Raw genomic sequence first — 18,748 nt, forward strand, 5'->3', positions numbered from 1 at the left:
CTCAACAAGGAACAGCTGCAGGTCCCTAGTACTGCTCCATACGTTCCTTCTGACGCTTTTGCCATTCCCTGCCACTCCTGGCATGCTCAAAACTAATTTCTGACACTTATAACATAATTAATCCCTTTGTCCACACGGCCCATTTCAGCTAACAGGCTACGCATACACGAGATGCATTTGCCTCATCACATCACTCCTATTCTGACACCGGTGCATTTCATTGCACGCTTCCACTGTATCCTCTCATTTCTGTGTTCCGCTAACAACTTTTGTGAAGAGCAAAAATACACTGACATTTTATAGGCTACTGCCCAATAAATGGACATGCCATTCCAACACAGCAAACACAAGAGCACTAGACAAACACAAGATAAATACCTTAATTTATGTTTTAGACAACAGGTCAAAGGATCACTATGGAAATAAACAGACGGCTGCCCATTTTTTAATTATGTTGTGTTGTGAAATGCTAGGCATGTGCATAAAGGCATTCCAAATAAGGGATGCCCAGTGATGCTGAAGGGACAGTCTGGAGCCTCATCCTGCCCCCCTCCCTCTGTCTCACTTGAACTTCTCCAGCCCATTGTTCCTCCCAGCTTGGTCTCAGCCTATTGTTATGGCAAAGGGTAAGTACCGAACACCCAGAAACCCATCCCTCTGACAAATAGGACTCTTCTTTTTCTAATCTACCACACTAATACCGTAGGTCTATTGCCATATTTGGGAACCAGCCTTTCTATATAAAGAGAGGCAACAGTCTGAAAAACAAAGAGTAGGCAATCCCACCAAGGTAGGAACAAGGAGACTGCCTTTTTGTATGATGAGGGAACCGTATTAAGTGGTCAAAGTATTTCTTGACTGACAAGTGATAGATCGTTATCATACTTTGCATCAATCATGTAGTTGATTATTTATATGGATCCCTGTAGCTTTATAACCGCTTGAACACAAATTGAAGTACATCATGCCTAACTTCTTTCTTCTTCTCTCCAGGATCAGTCACACGTTTTGATCTACTTGGGGTGAAAGGGCAGCAGGTGAGAGTTTAAGTCTTATAAACACAGTCTTGGTAGTCATGGTATTAAACCATATTAATCACAGGACCTCAAACTCTACTCCACAGAAACAAAGATGGGAGACGCCGTCATGAGGGAGTTCGGAAAGGCTGCCTCCTTTCTCCGGAAGTCCGACAAGGAACGTCTGGAGGCGCAGACCCGTCTCTTCGACATGAAGAAGGAGTGCTTTGTGCCCGACCCTGAGGTGGAGTATGTGAAGGCCTCTGTCACCAGCAGGGATGGTGACAAAGTCACTGTCCTGACTGAGACGGGAAAGGTAAAGCGACTACTCCACAAGATATATGGATGTTAAAACTATGGCACAGCAGCTTTTGACTGCATTTGCGTTTGGTCCCTTTGACAGTCTGTGACGGTGAAGGAGGAAGATGTCCATCCTCAGAACCCGCCAAAGTTTGATAAAATTGAAGACATGGCGATGTTCACCTTCCTTCATGAGCCTGCTGTGCTGTTTAACCTCAAAGAGCGTTACGCAGCATGGATGATCTACGTGAGTACACTTAAATCATGCAGCCTTAGAGAGTATAGGGACTGCAACATGAACCATTTCTAACCTCTTTCTCCTTCCTCTACAGACCTACTCTGGGCTTTTCTGTGTGACTGTCAACCCCTATAAGTGGCTGCCAGTGTACGACCAGGAAGTGGTTAATGCCTACAGAGGCAAGAAGAGGACTGAAGCTCCACCTCATATCTTCTCCATCTCTGACAATGCTTACCAGTATATGTTGGCAGGTGATTATATCTAACTGCTCTGGCAAGTGCTCAATAAAACGTAGCAACCATCATCTAATATGTGTATGCTATGTGTTATTTACAGACAGAGAAAATCAGTCAGTCCTAATCACGTAAGTTTTATTCAAATCAGCAGTCACTATTAATTTGTGTCTGATAAGTTATCTTTCTGCCATATTTCTGTTACTGTTTTACTGTTACTGTTTCCCATCGTAATTTTTTTCCTGGTTCCTCCCTTTCACAAATAAGTGGAGAATCTGGTGCTGGGAAGACTGTCAATACCAAAAGAGTCATTCAGTACTTTGCTAGTATTGCAGCAGTATCTGGAAAAAAGGATGCAGCCTCTGAGAAAAAAGTAAGTCCTGGGCTTTTTATTTATTTATTTAATTAACGACTCCACACAACATATACACCTGAAGGACAAGACCTTCTAATAAACCTAAAAATACCATATATTCTACCGTGTATGCTGTGAACAGTAAGTAAAACAAACTCTGACACAGATATACAACACACATGACTGGAGAAATTCTTCCAGCACCAGCTGTGCATTGTAGAAGACAGCTTATAAGTCAGTTCAGAATATCTGCCCCAGGACATGCAACCAGCTGGTGAAAAAAAGCTGGAAAACACTCCATCCATCATGCTCCGACACACTCTGACTGTGGGCAGCCTATGGTGTTGAAATAATGACTATAGGCACTTCTGTGTGGGAGAAAAGAGGTCAGGTAATGTCACTTTTGGTAGGGATGGTGATGGAACTCCATTTCTCACTATTCTGACAAGTCAACAATGGAATTCCATTTCTAATATCCCTCACTATTCTGACATGTCAACAATGGAATTCCATTTCTTATATCCCTCACTATTCTGACATGTCAACAATGGAATTCCATTTCTTATATCCCTCACTATTCTGACATGTCAACAATGGAATTCCATTTATAATATCCCTCACTATTCTGACAAGTCAACAATGGAATTCCATTTCTAATATCCCTCACTATTCTGACAAGTCAACAATGGAATTCCATTTATAATATCCCTCACTATTCTGACATGTCAACAATGGAATTCCATTTATAATATCCCTCACTATTCTGACAAGTCAACAATGGAATTCCATTTATAATATCCCTCACTATTCTATATTATTCACTATTCATGTCCTCTACCTCTCCTTATTCTTCCTCTAATGCTATCTTCTCTAACTAGTACTTAACTCAAACTCCTCTAACTAGTTCTTAACTTGCACTCACAGTATGTATTTCTTGTTACACTAGGTCTCTATTGCTCGTAGCTTGATTGTTCTCTCCTTTGTACGTCACTTTGGATAATGTCTAAATGTAATGTCAATGTAAAGAGATTGAGCCAACTGTGTTTAGGCACAGGGAGAGTGCATGTATTTGTAACACAGTGTATATATTCATTGCAGCGTATCTCTATTTACATATTTACTCTATATACCTTCAATATTAGGGTACCCTAGAAGATCAAATCATCCAGGCTAACCCAGCTCTTGAGGCCTTTGGCAATGCGAAGACCATCAGAAATGACAACTCCTCAAGATTTGTAAGTATTGCGTAACATATCAGACTGAGATCTCATCTGTCCTCCACTGCATGGCGTTTTATCTGTTTTTTTGTTTATCAGGGCAAGTTCATCCGAATTCATTTTGCCGCCAGTGGAAAGCTAGCTTCTGCTGACATTGAGACCTGTAAGTAAATAGCAATTTATATATTTGATCGATCTCTTCAATTGAAAGAGAATTTCATTGTGCTTCAAAAAATGTCTCCTTCAGACCTGCTGGAAAAATCTCGTGTCACATACCAGCTGAAGGCTGAAAGAGACTACCATATTTTTTACCAAATCCTGTCCCAGAAGAAGCCTGAGTTGCTTGGTGAGACCTGAAATGCAGACACATTATTGCTGTTCAGTTGTTTTAAAACACATCAAACCACGGATGTGTAATGACTGTGTTTAATTCTCAACCAGAAATGCTGCTCATCACTAGCAACCCCTTTGACTACGCCTACATCTCCCAAGGAGAGACGACCGTAGCCTCCATCAATGACGCTGACGAGCTCATGTCCACTGATGTGAGAAAACATACTTTAACTAAACCTACACCGGGTAAAATGAGCGGTTGACTGTGACAGTTTGAAACAAGACCAATAATGGTGTATTTCCTTACAGGAAGCTTTTGATGTCCTGGGCTTCACTGTGGAAGAGAAGAACAGCATCTACAAGCTGACTGGTGCCATTATGCACTACGGCAACATGAGGTTCAAGCAGAAGCAGCGTGAGGAGCAGGCAGAGGCTGACGGCACTGAAGGTTAGTTTGATTCACTGACCGGTACAGATGACCTTCACAAGGTCTTTTTTGGGAGGCTCACGATCTGTAAGAGTTTCTTTTCAAATCCACAGATGCTGACAAATCAGCGTACCTGATGGGCTTGAACTCTGCTGACCTCATCAAGGGTGTGTGTCACCCAAGGGTCAAAGTAGGAAATGAGTGGGTCACCAAAGGGCAGACTGTCCAACAGGTGAGAAGAATGACATTAAATGAATGATGACAATAAACTTCAAGAAATGTTTATCTAAACAACAACAAACCCAAACTCCCCACCCCACCCTTTTGTATAGGTGTACTACGGCATTAGTGCACTGGCTAAGTCAGTGTATGAGAAGATGTTCCTGTGGATGGTGGTGAGAATCAACCAGTCCCTGGACACCAGACAACCTCGTCAGTATTTCATAGGAGTGCTGGACATTGCTGGTTTTGAGATCTTCGATGTGAGTGTGTTTATAAGAATACCCGTTCAATCTTAAAAATGTCATGTAGATGTCTTTTTTCATTAGTATCCAGATTTCTAAAATTAACCAAGCTATTTCTGTTACAGTATAACACCTTTGAGCAGCTATGCATCAACTTCACTAATGAGAAACTGCAACAGTTTTTCAATCATCACATGTTTGTGCTGGAGCAAGAAGAGTATAAGAAAGAAGGAATCGAGTGGACATTCATAGATTTCGGAATGGACTTGCAAGCCTGTATTGACCTCATTGAAAAGGTTTGTGCCGACAACAGGAAAAGTTCATTAAGCTCTACACCTAAAAGGAAACCCTATTTTTAGATCTTTTTCGGGTTCAAAGTTTTACTAGAGATATTTAAAATCGAAATCGATCCAGTTTTGAGTTAGAGGACTGAAAACAGCAACCGCACAACGGAACAATACAATCCTGTGAGGCACGCATCTGCGTCCAAATAAACCACTTGAGCTTACTGTGACGGGCTCCTAAAAGAAACACATGCGTCTGTTTCCCTCAATAACTGTAAGGACACTCTATATAGCGACTGCATGTACCATCATTGTTTTATCTGTCTTGCTCTAGGCTCTGACATATAAAACCATTCAGTGCTTGTAGTCGATTACTTTTCCTTTTGTAAACTTTAGGAAACAGCCACCCACTGTGATAATCGACTACAGGCCCTGAGTGGGGTGCTACGTCACAGACAGGAACTAGAAAAAAGTAAACCACTGACAGTAGAAACAGTCATTTTCTACAGTTTCTTTATAGTAACTGAGATAAACTCTGTATCTCTGTAGGGATCCTTGCCATGTTGTCAGACACATATAATAACATTGACTGAATACTGGACCGATTTGAATTGCTTGATAAGTGTCCCTTTCATTCATTAAGGGCCCAGGCTCAAAAATCTCAAAGTTTTCCTTCAAGATGCACATCTCTATATGACATGCCCAGTTTTGGGATCGTCATATACCGCATAATCAATTATACATATCAGTCCAATCCCCTCAACATAACTAACATAAACATACTCTTTTCTTTTCAGCCTATGGGTATCATGTCCATCCTTGAAGAGGAGTGCATGTTCCCTAAAGCCAGTGATGCCACATTTAAATCAAAGCTTTATGACAATCATCTGGGGAAGTCCAACAACTTCCAGAAACCAAGAGTTGTGAAAAACAAGCCAGAGGCCCATTTCTCCCTGGTTCATTATGCTGGCACTGTGGACTACAACATTTACAACTGGTTGGTGAAGAACAAGGACCCTCTGAATGAGACGGTTGTTGGACTTTACCAGAAATCCTCTCTAAAGTTACTTTCAATCCTATTTGCAAACTATGCTGGGTCTGAGTCAGGTAATGTTCAAAGTGTAGTGAACTTAGTCCAGATTTTAACAGAATACATGGGAGATGTGTTTTGTGTGTTTTTTTTTAGTTTTTTTTTTACAGATATCCAATATCAGTTGCTTTGTTTGTTTTTCAGATTCAAAGGGCAAAGGTGGAGCAAAGAAGAAGGGCTCCTCTTTCCAAACAGTGTCTGCTTTGCATAGGGTAAGTATCTAAACTATACATTTATTTGGTCTCAATTGTAATATAATTTCCTCCCTTTTCAAATGTGGCAAAAGACTCTGTTGACATTGACTGTCACTCGTTACAGGAAAACTTAAACAAGTTGATGACGAACTTGAGGTCCACTCACCCCCACTTTGTGCGCTGCCTCATCCCCAATGAGACCAAGACTCCTGGGGCAATGGACAACCCTCTGGTGATGCACCAGCTGCGCTGTAACGGTGTGCTGGAAGGCATCAGGATCTGCAGAAAGGGCTTCCCCAACAGGATTCTCTACGGGGACTTCAAACAGAGGTAAATTAATGTGTTAGGTTTTATATTATTTAACTAATTCTAATGCATAGTCCGATACACCGTTTTATGTAAAAGGTCCTTCTAGCTACATAGTCTATGAAACTGTACTATCTTTTATAATAATAAAATAACTTGTCACCACAATCCTATTTCTGAGGACTTGTATGATCTCATGTATACATTCACAGATACCGAATTCTAAATCCATCTTCCATCCCGGAGGGGCAATTCATAGACAGCAAAAAGTCTGCGGAGAAACTACTGGGTTCTCTGGATATTGACCATAACCAGTACAAATTAGGTCATACCAAGGTAAGAAATTGTGACATAAATGGTGGCTGTCATTTGGTGACTGACAGAGGTGACAAAACTGTTTATGTTCACATGTAGGTTTTCTTTAAAGCTGGCTTGCTTGGTCTGCTTGAGGAAATGCGAGATGACAGACTGGCTCTGATCATCACATCAACACAGGCCAGATCAAGAGGACTTCTGGCAAGACTTGAATTCCAAAGGATCCTTGAGCGCAGGTTAGTGAAATCAAAGGCAGAGTACATTTCAAAATGGTCATGTTTCACATTTCTCCAGTGTTAAACTTGTCATATTTAATAACAGGGATTCTCTGTTGGTGATTAAATGGAATATCCGTGCCTTCATGGGTGTAAAGAACTGGCCCTGGATGATGCTGTACTTCAAGATTAAGCCTCTCTTAAAATCAGCAGAAACTGAGAAGGAGATGGCAAACATGAAAGAAGAGTTCACAAAGCTCAAAGAAGCCTTTGCTAAATCTGAAGCACGCAAAAAGGAGTTGGAAGAAAAAATGGTCTCAGTTCTCCAAGAAAAGAATGACCTCCAACTATCAGTTCAGGCAGTACGTTTGTAACCAACTGTTATATGTGTTAAGTCGTGAAGTAATGAATTGATTCAATGCACTTAATGAAGTGAAGTAACTTGATTTTCTTTGCTGTTAAGCACTTTGAACTGCATTGTTTTGTATGAAAGGTGCTATACAAATAAAGTTTATTATTATTATTATCATCATCAAGATAAGTACCAAGGTAAATTCAAGGTTACTCTGACTCATTGGCAGGAACAAGACAATCTCTCAGATGCGGAAGAAAGGTGTGAGGGGCTGATCAGGAGTAAGATCCAGTTTGAGGCCAAAGTCAAAGAGCTGACCGAGAGACTAGAGGATGAGGAGGAGATGAACTCTGATATGACAGCAAAGAAGAGGAAGCTGGAAGACGAGTGCTCTGAGCTCAAGAAGGACATTGATGACCTGGAGCTCACCTTGGCTAAAGTGGAGAAAGAAAAGCATGCCACTGAGAACAAGGTTTGTGTTTGAAGAAAGTCACCAATACGTCTTTGTCAGTGTTTTAAGTACACTAGTAAAAGGATTAAATCTTTGTTACCACAGGCAAAGAACCTGACTGAAGAAATGGCAGGTCTTGATGAAATCATTGCCAAGCTGACCAGGGAAAAGAAAGCTCTACAAGAAGCACATCAGCAAAGTCTAGATGATCTGCAAAGTGAGGAGGACAAAGTCAACACCCTCACCAAGGCCAAAGCCAAGCTGGAGCAGCAAGTGGATGATGTAAATACACAAATACACCATCCTACGTATATTTTGTGTGGATGTGAGACACGGTTCAAATGTTTAGTTTTCTTCTCTCCAACAGCTCGAAGGCTCTCTAGAACAAGAAAAGAAGATTAGGATGGACCTTGAAAGGGCCAAGAGGAAGTTGGAGGGGGACTTGAAGTTGACCCAGGAGAGTCTCATGGACTTAGAGAATGGCAAGCAACAATTAGAAGAGCGGCTGAAGAAGTAAGCATAGAATTCAAATGGATTAACCATTTCACCAGTTTTTTTCCTTTAATAATGCACAACATTCGCTCTCCACAGAAAAGACTTTGAAACGAGTCAACTCACCAGCAAGATTGAGGATGAACAGACGATGGTCATTCAGCTCCAGAAAAAATTGAAGGAGTTACAGGTAACATTGTCAATATGAACTTAAATATACAAAACCATTTCCACCAAAAAATGTAAGGTTGTAAGTATCATCTGTTGTATTTCAAACTCTGCAAGGCCCGTATAGAGGAGCTGGAGGAAGAGCTTGAGGCAGAGCGAGCTGCCAGAGCTAAAGTTGAGAAACAGAGAGCAGACCTGGCCAGAGAGCTGGAGGAGATCAGTGAGAGGCTGGAGGAGGCTGGTGGATCCACTGCTGCCCAGATTGAGATGAACAAGAAGAGGGAGGCGGAGTTCCAGAAGCTACGCAGAGACCTTGAAGAGGCAACTCTGCAGCATGAAACTACAGCCGCCACCTTGAGGAAGAAACAAGCCGACAGTGTGGCTGACCTGGGGGAGCAGATAGACAACCTGCAGAGAGTCAAGCAGAAGCTGGAGAAGGAGAAGAGTGAGCTTAGGCTGGAGCTTGATGATGTGGTCTCCAACATGGAACATGTTGTTAAGAATAAGGTAAGTCTAAAACACCTTCAAACATAACTTGTGAAACAAAACAAAAGTGAAAGCAAAATACATCACAGACATAAAACAAAACAAAATATGATTAAATGATACCCCCAGGCGAACCTGGAGAAGATGTGCAGAACCCTAGAGGACCAGGTGAATGAGTTCAGAACCCGGGCAGAAGAAGGCCAGCGCAGCATCAGTGATTTTAACACGCAAAGAGCCAAGCTTCAGACTGAAAATGGTATACCATTATCCTATTACATATCTTTGCAATTGTCTCGGTCATCCTATTATTTTCTTGTTCTTCTAAAACGTGTTTTCCTTTGATGTAGGTGAGCTGTCAAGGCAGGTTGAGGAAAAGGACTCTCTAGTTTCTCAGCTGACCAGAGGCAAGCTGTCCTACACCCAACAAATTGAGGACCTAAAGAGACAGCTGGAGGAGGAAGTCAAGGTATGAAATAGAACAACACATATTTGGCCCTTGTGCTGGTACAAAAAAAAGCAAACAAATCTCTAAATCCCACAAAAAAGTCAACAGTTTAGTTAACCTCTGATCCAGTGACATCAGGGATTCATGTTCCCTTAAAAAGTTGAAATGATTAAAAGTACAGCAAGATCTACTGACCACTTAAAATATAGGCTAATTTGATTGATGTAGCAAAATATGACTGGAAGATAAACAAGTAGAAGTGCAAAGCAGCATTTACCAAATAAACTTGGCTTCTGATTGGGTAATGAACTTTGCTTCATTTCAAGGCCAAGAACGCTCTTGCTCATGCAGTGCAGTCTGCTCGCCATGACGGTGACCTGCTCAGAGAGCAGTATGAAGAGGAGCAGGAGGCCAAGGCTGAGCTGCAGAGATCCATGTCCAAGGCTAACTCTGAGGTGGCTCAGTGGAGAACCAAGTACGAGACTGATGCCATCCAGAGAACTGAGGAACTGGAGGATAGCAAGTAAGGATGTGAAGTTTTCTGTGCTTACTTGTACATACACAATCAATCAATCAATCAATCAATCAAAATAAGTCAATCTTCAAGTGCTTGAAATGACCGTAACGCAACTCCTTTTTATTGTTAAAAAGATGCTAGTTGTATGTATATTTCAATATTTGATGCTAACTGTCATGCAGGAAGAAACTGGCTCAGCGCTTGCAAGATGCTGAGGAAGCTGTGGAGGCTGTAAATGCTAAATGCTCTTCCTTGGAGAAGACCAAACACAGGCTCCAGAATGAGATTGAAGATCTCATGGTGGATGTTGAAAGATCCAATGCTGCAGCTGCTGCCTTAGACAAGAAACAAAGGAACTTTGACAAGGTATATAGGACACATACTTTTGTTGGTCGAAAGTGATTATAAGGAGGGTATGACATGTAGAATAAAAGATGATTTCCTATTTAGGTCTTGGCAGAGTGGAAGCAAAAGTTTGAGGAGTCCCAGACAGAGCTGGAGGGCTCCCAGAAGGAGGCCAGGGCTTTGAGCACAGAGCTCTTCAAACTGAAGAACTCCTATGAAGAAGCTCTGGATCACTTGGAGACAATGAAGAGGGAGAACAAGAACCTTCAAGGTAAGAGGCAGCGTTAGGAAGTCAAGACTGCTCATTTAGCCTGTATCCAAGCAGAGCAGAGTATGCAGAGTATGATAATTCAGAAATGTCACTCCTAATCTTGCAATGACCCTCTGTTGTTTAAATAATACAGTACGTTAATGCAGTAGGTCGCGCTGTCAAGCAAATGTGAGCTAAAATTGTCATGGCAATATCGTATTTGTTCCCATTTACCAACGAGCTAGCTAGCCTGCTGAGGAAAAGTTAAGCAACCGGTATCTAGCTTCCAGCTTTATTATTAGGCTACTACCAGATGCATACATTTACAACGCTTCCACTCGTTGAATCGTCTAATTTAGTTTCTTCGGAGGCTATACAACCAAAGACTGACTACTAACAAGGACTTTGTTGTAACGCAAACCGTGAATGAAAGTAGCCTAATGCTACTATTTACAAGAAATAATTTACAAGAAATTAGTGAGTTACTGAATGACGCCGCCTGATGGCATGGCTGCCTTCTCAGGGCAAAACTATGACACTATCTTGGCACTGCCCAAGTGCCCATCCCTCATTCACGTGGTCAGGCGCGTCGCACCGGTGAGAGGGTTCAACACCCACACTTTTTCTGCAGTTTTTCCACAGTTTTGCACACTCTCAAGTGTCACACATTGAGCGTGAGAGTCACTCATTTTGGTCTTTAATCACGCACTCCCGCCACACATCGTATTTCTCACGCTGAAAAACAAACTCAGGAATCAAGCACGTCTCCCCGAATCCGGTGCCACTTATCAGCCAATCCAAAAAAACAAATGGGCTAAACAATAGCCAATCAGAAAAAGCGTATCTGTTGTATCTGGGTAAGATTTTAACCAGCAACCAATGAAAATAAAGCATCCTGGAATTGCGCGCGACTGATCTTCTGAAAATTTCGTTCACCTGAGGAAACCACTGGAGCTCTGAGCATCTGTCTTCTACAAGGAGTAAGTCGTCTCCTGTTATAATGTTACGACAAATTCACAATGGTTTGATAATTAGCATCAGTTTGTAATGAGTGTTTGTAGCCAACACAGTTTTAGGCGACAGCCTGCCTTTTCAGTAGCCTATAGCTTTGACTCCGAACTTCGTTAATAGGCTATAATAAATTCGATTAGGCCTATTAAAAATATATATAGCCTATAATTCGAACGAATATTAGGCAGACCTTAATATTCAATTATTATTATTTTGAAAATGTGTTTGCTTGAGCATTACATTCAGATTCCGAGGCTTCTTCACGCCTGGTGAAGTTGTGAATCGCGAACTCATTAGGCATACTAGCATGTTATAAATATCCTGGCCATGGATGCATTAATCATAGCATCTGTCTTTCAATGATGTCAGTATCACTCATTTAAATGGGATGCTTTTTATATTTTGTATGTTATACATGTTGTACACCTCTGTCATTGTATCCATCGTTTCTATTGTTAACAAGAATGGGAGCATTCAGAGAATGCAAACCTCCGCCTTGTGAACTTGACCTTTGACCTTGACATCTGAAAATCTAATCAATTATTGCCATTATATTAACCAATCTCCCCACAAAGTTTGATGGAAATCGGTCCATGCGTTTCTGCGTAATCCTGCTGACAAACAAACAGACAAACAAACAAACATACAGGGGCGAAAACACAACCTCCTTGGCGGAGGTAATAAACAAATCACATCCATCCCCCTCACTTTTGAAAAGCTTGCTACGCCCCTGCACGTGGTCAGCAGGTGTTCCACTTTATACAAATTGGGATAGGAATGTGGCCAATAAGGGCAAATGTATGAAAGCCAATATCTTCAGTAAATATAAATAAATAAAGAAGAAAAGTTGGGAATGTAGGACCTAAACTTCCTCAAGAAGTAGAGACTGCTCTCTCCATTCCCGTAGACAGCCTCAGTGTAGCATTTCCAAACCAGTGGGCTTCATATGATAGGCCTCAAAACACTGAGATCATGACTGAGACTTAATTAAATTAAACTACGCCTTGGGAGCTGAGATATAACCCAAGGCATAAAATCACATTGCCTTATGCAACCGCCTGCTCAGTTGTTCACTTTATCCACAAAACATCTTATAAAACAAATCCAACTTCAGCTTCTTTGGCAACCCCCCTTGATAGTAGATAATATACGCTGCGTAAAGCTTTAATTTGATACACACCTGATGGTATTACCAAAGCTAATCAATCTTTTTAAAATTGCTATTTGTTTCAGAGGAGATCTCTGATCTCACTGAGCAACTTGGTGAGAGTGGCAAGAGTGTCCATGAGTTAGAAAAAATTCGTAAGCAGCTGGATCAAGAGAAAACTGAGATTCAAGGGGCTTTGGAAGAGGCAGAGGTATATTATCACGACTTTACTGTTGGTCTAAAAGATTTAAATATGGATTGATAGATTGATTGATTAATCGATTGATTTCCATCTTTGGACAAATAACTCCACAGGCCTCCCTTGAGCATGAGGAAGGTAAGATTCTAAGGGCCCAGCTTGAGTTCAACCAAGTAAAGGCTGACATTGAGCGCAAACTTACTGAAAAGGATGAAGAGACGGAGCAGGCCAAAAGAAATCAGCAGAGAGTTATAGACATCCTGCAGAGTTCCCTTGAATCAGAAACACGTAGCAGGAATGAGGCCCTCAGGGTTAAGAAGAAGATGGAGGGCGACCTCAATGAGATGGAGATCCAGCTGAGTCAGGCCAACAGGCAGGCAGCTGAGGCCCAGAAGCATCTTCGAGGTATCCATGTGAATCTGAAGGTAAACCCCTATGGCTGAAACATTCCCCCGTATGCATTCAGGGTGCAACAGAATACGAGGTTAGGTTAAAAGACAACTGTGAGGAATAAGCTTTTATAGTTTTACACTATGCAACAATTTTACACTTTTTGAGGTATGGTTTTATAGGCAGATAGTTTTGGTACCATCTTCAAACTCATTTTGATAGCATATGGTTTTGTATAGGACAGATAAACACCTGTGTCTTTCCCACTAGCCATCCAGAATATGCCCTATGTAGTTCTGTGTTCAGGGCTGGAACACCCTGCAAAAACGGAAGAATAGCTTTCACAGCATGACATTGCCAGCTATATTGCCAAAAGACACCAGTTAGTGTGTTGGCAAGCTTCTATGTGTCAACTGGGCTTCAATGCCTTTTAGGTAGTTGGCTTGCTAGTTTTGGAACATAACTCCTTATTGCTTCTTTAATTCCTATCTTCCAGGATGCTCAGCTGCAGTTAGATGAGTCTCTCCGGGCCAATGATGATCTCAAGGAAAATTTTGCCATAGTAGAAAGACGCAACAGCCTACAGCAGGCCGAGCTTGAGGAGCTGAGGAACGTGGTGGAACAGGCGGAGAGAGGCCGTAAACTGGCTGAGCAAGAGCTGCTGGACCTCAGTGAGAGGGTGCAGCTTCTACACTCACAGGTATATTAAGCTCTTTAATATCTGAAGTTGAAAGGCATTGTGCTGTTGTTCCGTCTTTTCATGCAATCCATCTTGCCAAAGAACACCAGCCTCCTGAACCAGAAGAAGAAGCTGGAGAACGACACAAGCCAGCTTCAGGGTGAGGTGGAAGAGGCAATTGAAGAGTGCAGAAATGCTGAGGAGAAGGCCAAGAAGGCCATCACTGATGCTGCCATGATGGCTGAGGAGCTGAAGAAGGAGCAGGACACCAGTGCTCACCTGGAGCGCATGAAGAAGAACATGGAGCAGACCATTAAGGACCTGCAGCTCCGCCTTGATGAGGCAGAACAAATCGCCATGAAGGGAGGCAAGAGGCAAATTCAGAAGCTGGAGGCTAGGGTAGGTTTTTTAATTAAATCATATTTAACATACTTCTAAGGTTTTCTTCCCAACTGAATATGAACTATATTCTTGTCTCATATACTTTAGGTGAGAGAACTGGAAAATGAAGTTGAAATGGAGCAAAGGAAGGGCAGCGACTCTATAAAGGGTCTTCGTAAATATGAACGCCGCATCAAAGAGCTCACCTACCAGGTATAAGGATTTCTTTCTCTACTGAATTGTGTTCTTTCAAACTGCAAGATAATTTCAACTATACACATTGAAGTGTTCATTTCAGTGAATGTGTATTCATTTCTAGACTGAGGAGGACAAGAAGAATATAACCCGCCTGCAAGATCTGGTGGAAAAATTGCAGCTGAAAGTCAAAGCCTACAAGAGGACTGCTGAGGAGGCTGTAAGCATCTAGTCATCCACTTTCAGACATTTTGTGTGTTTGAATATTCTGCCCAGGTCAGCAGCACATGTTAATTCATTACTGATGCTGTGTTTCATCCCCTAGGAGGAACAATCCAACACCAACATGGGCAAGTTCCGGAAGATTCAGCATGAGCTGGATGAGGCTGAGGAGAGAGCCGACATCGCTGAGTCTCAAGTCAACAAGCTGCGTGCCAAGAGCCGGGATGTAGGTCCCAAGGTAGTAACATAGCAACCAAAGAATATGTATTCTCTTGCTTATATGTTAAAATATTTTTAAATATGTCTCAACATTGTCTTTACAATTCGGTTTCCCCTTACAGATAGGACATGAGGAAGAATGAAGACATCAGATGAAAGATATTTTTCAGTACAGAGAATATTATGAGGGCAAACGTCCTTACCAGCATTTTGCGTACACCATTTACTTCTAGATTTAACACTCATCCATCTTGTCCATCTATTTGAAAACAAAAATTTAAAAAAATCCTAGGGATAAATAAAGTATCGATCTACAGTATCTATCTACAGTATTTATCCATCTTGAGTACATTCAGCTGACTTTTCCTTATGTAGTGATGACATGATATTAACCTTTCAAATCTTATCTCTGCTGCTCTTATCCAGTATTCTACTAGTTATGGTCCAACCTGCATGTATGTCTGTAAAATAAAAGATTGAACATAAATCCGCTTGCTGCTTCTCATTTCAGTAAGCATTGACATTTTAAGTGTTGCGTTCCACACAATAGCTGGAGAAGCCCTCTGCTTTGGTTGCATGTTGATCATAATAAATAACCAGAGGGAAAGTCCTAAGATGCACATGGTAAGACTGTCCTTGAACCCTTTGTTATAAGACATGTACTATTTGTTTATGTACAAAGGTTTCATAGCATCAACATTGTGAGAGCTGTAATGAAAATTACCAATAATTGGTAAAATAACACTGACTGCCATGACATCTGATGACGGGATAAGGCATCGACCATAATATGATATGGTTATGTCAGTGTTTTATGGGTGAGTTCCAGTAAGATGCTAGCAAGTGTATTTGTGGAAACCATTCACTCCACAGAGGCAAAATGAACTGGATTAAAAGAGAGACTGCAACAACTATCCGACCTAAAAGTCTACCCAGTCTTCCCTTGCCATCACACTGCTATACCCCACTGTATGTGCAAGCCACATAAAAAACAGCAAGTTATCGTTTAATAATCAGCTGATGTTTACCTCATGCCAATGTGACCTATCATGTTTGGGGGAGCCAATTATCTAAATGTGGCGCGAACTTTGGCAATGCACCAGCAGGCCACACAGAGGCAGCACAAGCACAGCCTCCTCCAACTGCTTAAGAACCGTGAATCAAAGTCAACTAGCACATTGAAAATGAATCTCTTGAAAAAGTATTGCTTGGGGAAAGTATTTTGAAGGACCAAAGGTAAAAGTTTCAGCTCACAAATATCAGCCACAATTTCCCTGTGTTTTATATTAGTTTTATACTGCATCCTAGATGTGGCAACATGGTAACATCGATGTAAATTGATAAATCTGTAACCTGTCATTTGAGATGTTTTTGAACAGATCAGGCAGCTTCTCTGATTAATACTTTTCAGAACCACTGTTCTTCTATACATTGCCTTTCACATCTCATACATTTTACAATGCAGAAAATGAATACATTTCCATAGTATTATCTTAAAATAACACACCCGACATTCACAGCTCACCATCTGTAAGTCTCACACTCATCTTCGAGCAGCTATGATTAAATATTAGATCTCACCTTGCTATGTGCAATACGTGCATTGCAATAATGCAAAGGCTATTTAAGTGTAAAGGACAAAACATTTCAGTATTTTTAAGCCCATTAATGTATTGCCAGTTTCAGCCTTTTACTGTAAAGGCTGTAAAATAAAAAATGTCCTTGCCATGTTTGCTTACCTATGCATTTTTATTTACCTATGGAAGACCCTGTTAGGGCCAGTGGGCAGATGTTTATTAGATATTAATGAGGTTATGGCTTTGGCAAATACCCATGACCATTACAATGGCTGAACTTTGTTATAGCCTTAACATGTCAGTTTTAAATTCAATGTATTATCTAAATCCTACACACTACTTTATATTATTCTTGTTACTCAAAGTAATCCTACTGTCTCCTGTACTGTATCCTACTCAACAATTACTCATAATATAAAACTGTAAAGAAATGTGCAATTAAATCAACAATTGAATAATCTGCATCAAAGCCACCACCTGAATGATGCTCTTACCTCCTGAAAGACATCCAAACTCTGTGGGTGCTGTGCCTTGTAGATCATTTCTCTGTACTCCATCGTTATTTTGCGAGATGTCCCTCAGCTAGACGCGTCCTCTCTGAGATACAGTAGGAGTGTGTGTCCTTTCTGCAATGGGATGCTTAATAGGGTGGCTAATAATGGAAGCCTTCACAGCCCTCTCCTATTACATTGCTGTAGTTCCTCAGGATGTAAGTGGCATCATTCCATGCTGTGACTGTTAAGAGGACCAGTTAGGTGATCTGGTAGAAATTCAATTACATTTTATTTTTATTTATATAGCACGTTGTCTCAAGGCGCTTTACATAGCCCAGTGCCTGGACCTCATTATATGTATATGTGTAATCCCTTTTCTTTCAGAGAGAGTATCATCTCACAGCGTGATGCTCTGGCACGTGGAGTCCAGTCTCAGTCTCAGGTCGCACGTACAGTGCAAGCAGGTGCATCTCCTCATGAAAACATAAGCTGACAGCTGAGAATGGAGACTTCTGGAGAGGCGCTGCGCTTGGAATACAGCAGATCTTTCAACAACAGGAAGAAGGGTCCTTGTGACCTCAGGGGACCCCCAACCTAGCTTTACCTGTTATAGTAGATATTGATGTACGTACACTACAGAGAAAAGGTGTTTTATATTGAATATATATTGTGTTTTTTTGTTCTTATGTGTAGTACTTATTGTGTTTGTTTGTATATTTTATGTTAACTGTATGCACCAACTCACCAGAACAAATTCCAGGTAGGTGTATAAACACAATTCTGATTCTGATATTTACTTTCAGCATGTGGGTTATATGTCATCCTGTCCGTCATGCTTATGAGAGAATCTCTATCTTGAATAACAACAAGCTTTACTCGAGCCAAAGGAAGCAAAATTATCATAATAGGTATATATAACATACCAACTCCCTCATACATCACTTTTACAATGTAAAACTGTTTTAGAATACCCTGTCAAAACAAAGACCCATCATTGAAGAAGATTCAGTTAGTCATTTTGCAGTGCTGCCAGGGCAAAAGGATATATTGCCATCGTGAATTTGGTCAGTATTGTGAATTACTACCGGGAGATTATGTGGGAGTTGGATCACTCAATAATAATTCAAAACATAAATCTGTTGTATTTTATCGGTTGACTGACTGAACTGTAAATCAGACATTAAGGGAGACAGAAGGTAGTATGGCTAAATAGTAGGTAATTTTTCCTAAATAAAAACAAAAATGAAGGAGGTTATAGTTAACCTATTTATGATAGTGTATCTATTATAAAAACAACAGAAGAGCTGCCAGTATTCCTTTTAGGAATATGGGGGACATGCCCTTGAAATTGCAATTGCCTTCCTCTGCTCACCTGTTGCTGTTCCTCTTAAAGGGTCTAGCAAGCTGTCCTTGACACCCAGTGAGAGGAATTTCACAGGGTTATCTTTATCCTCAAGGATGAAAGGAAGGAGGATGCCACTGAGCCATAATAGAGAACACCCTTGAAACTATAACCATGACCATAAACTCCACATCGTATTAGAGAACAGTGCATCTAGACATGTTCCCTTGGAAAACCTCACTAAAGAACCTAAGGTCTCATGGTCCTCTACACTTTTCTATGGCCTGCCTGATAGAAAATGCAACAAATGAACAGTGTTACATAACTATTGTAATGTAAACGGTATTTTTTACGCAATGCTCTGATGACCCTTCACATAATGGCATTATCTACTAAAGT

General features: G+C 41.0%; 1 protein-coding gene across 1 annotated transcript; it reads left to right on the forward strand.

The window, feature by feature from the left end:
* Positions 1-1,131: 1,131 nt before the first annotated feature.
* LOC308364472 (myosin-7-like) lies at positions 1,132-15,079 on the forward strand (the record flags this gene model as incomplete). The annotated part of the gene is made up of 37 exons (XM_080837606.1): positions 1,132-1,332; positions 1,420-1,563; positions 1,649-1,805; positions 1,891-1,918; positions 2,055-2,160; positions 3,285-3,377; positions 3,459-3,522; positions 3,607-3,705; positions 3,801-3,904; positions 4,002-4,140; positions 4,233-4,351; positions 4,452-4,601; positions 4,709-4,879; positions 5,665-5,974; positions 6,102-6,169; positions 6,276-6,481; positions 6,670-6,793; positions 6,872-7,008; positions 7,094-7,349; positions 7,569-7,811; positions 7,896-8,072; positions 8,158-8,303; positions 8,382-8,472; positions 8,568-8,957; positions 9,066-9,192; positions 9,284-9,402; positions 9,708-9,904; positions 10,081-10,264; positions 10,349-10,514; positions 12,738-12,862; positions 12,967-13,275; positions 13,737-13,940; positions 14,022-14,318; positions 14,409-14,513; positions 14,620-14,715; positions 14,821-14,955; positions 15,059-15,079. 37 exons carry the CDS (start codon positions 1,132-1,134, stop codon positions 15,077-15,079), a joined length of 5,808 nt encoding a protein of 1,935 aa, XP_080693732.1.
* Between the last annotated feature and the right edge of the window lie 3,669 nt (positions 15,080-18,748).

This window comes from Sprattus sprattus (assembly GCF_963457725.1).
Source record: "Sprattus sprattus genome assembly, chromosome: 4".
NCBI classification, from domain to species: domain Eukaryota; kingdom Metazoa; phylum Chordata; class Actinopteri; order Clupeiformes; family Clupeidae; genus Sprattus; species Sprattus sprattus.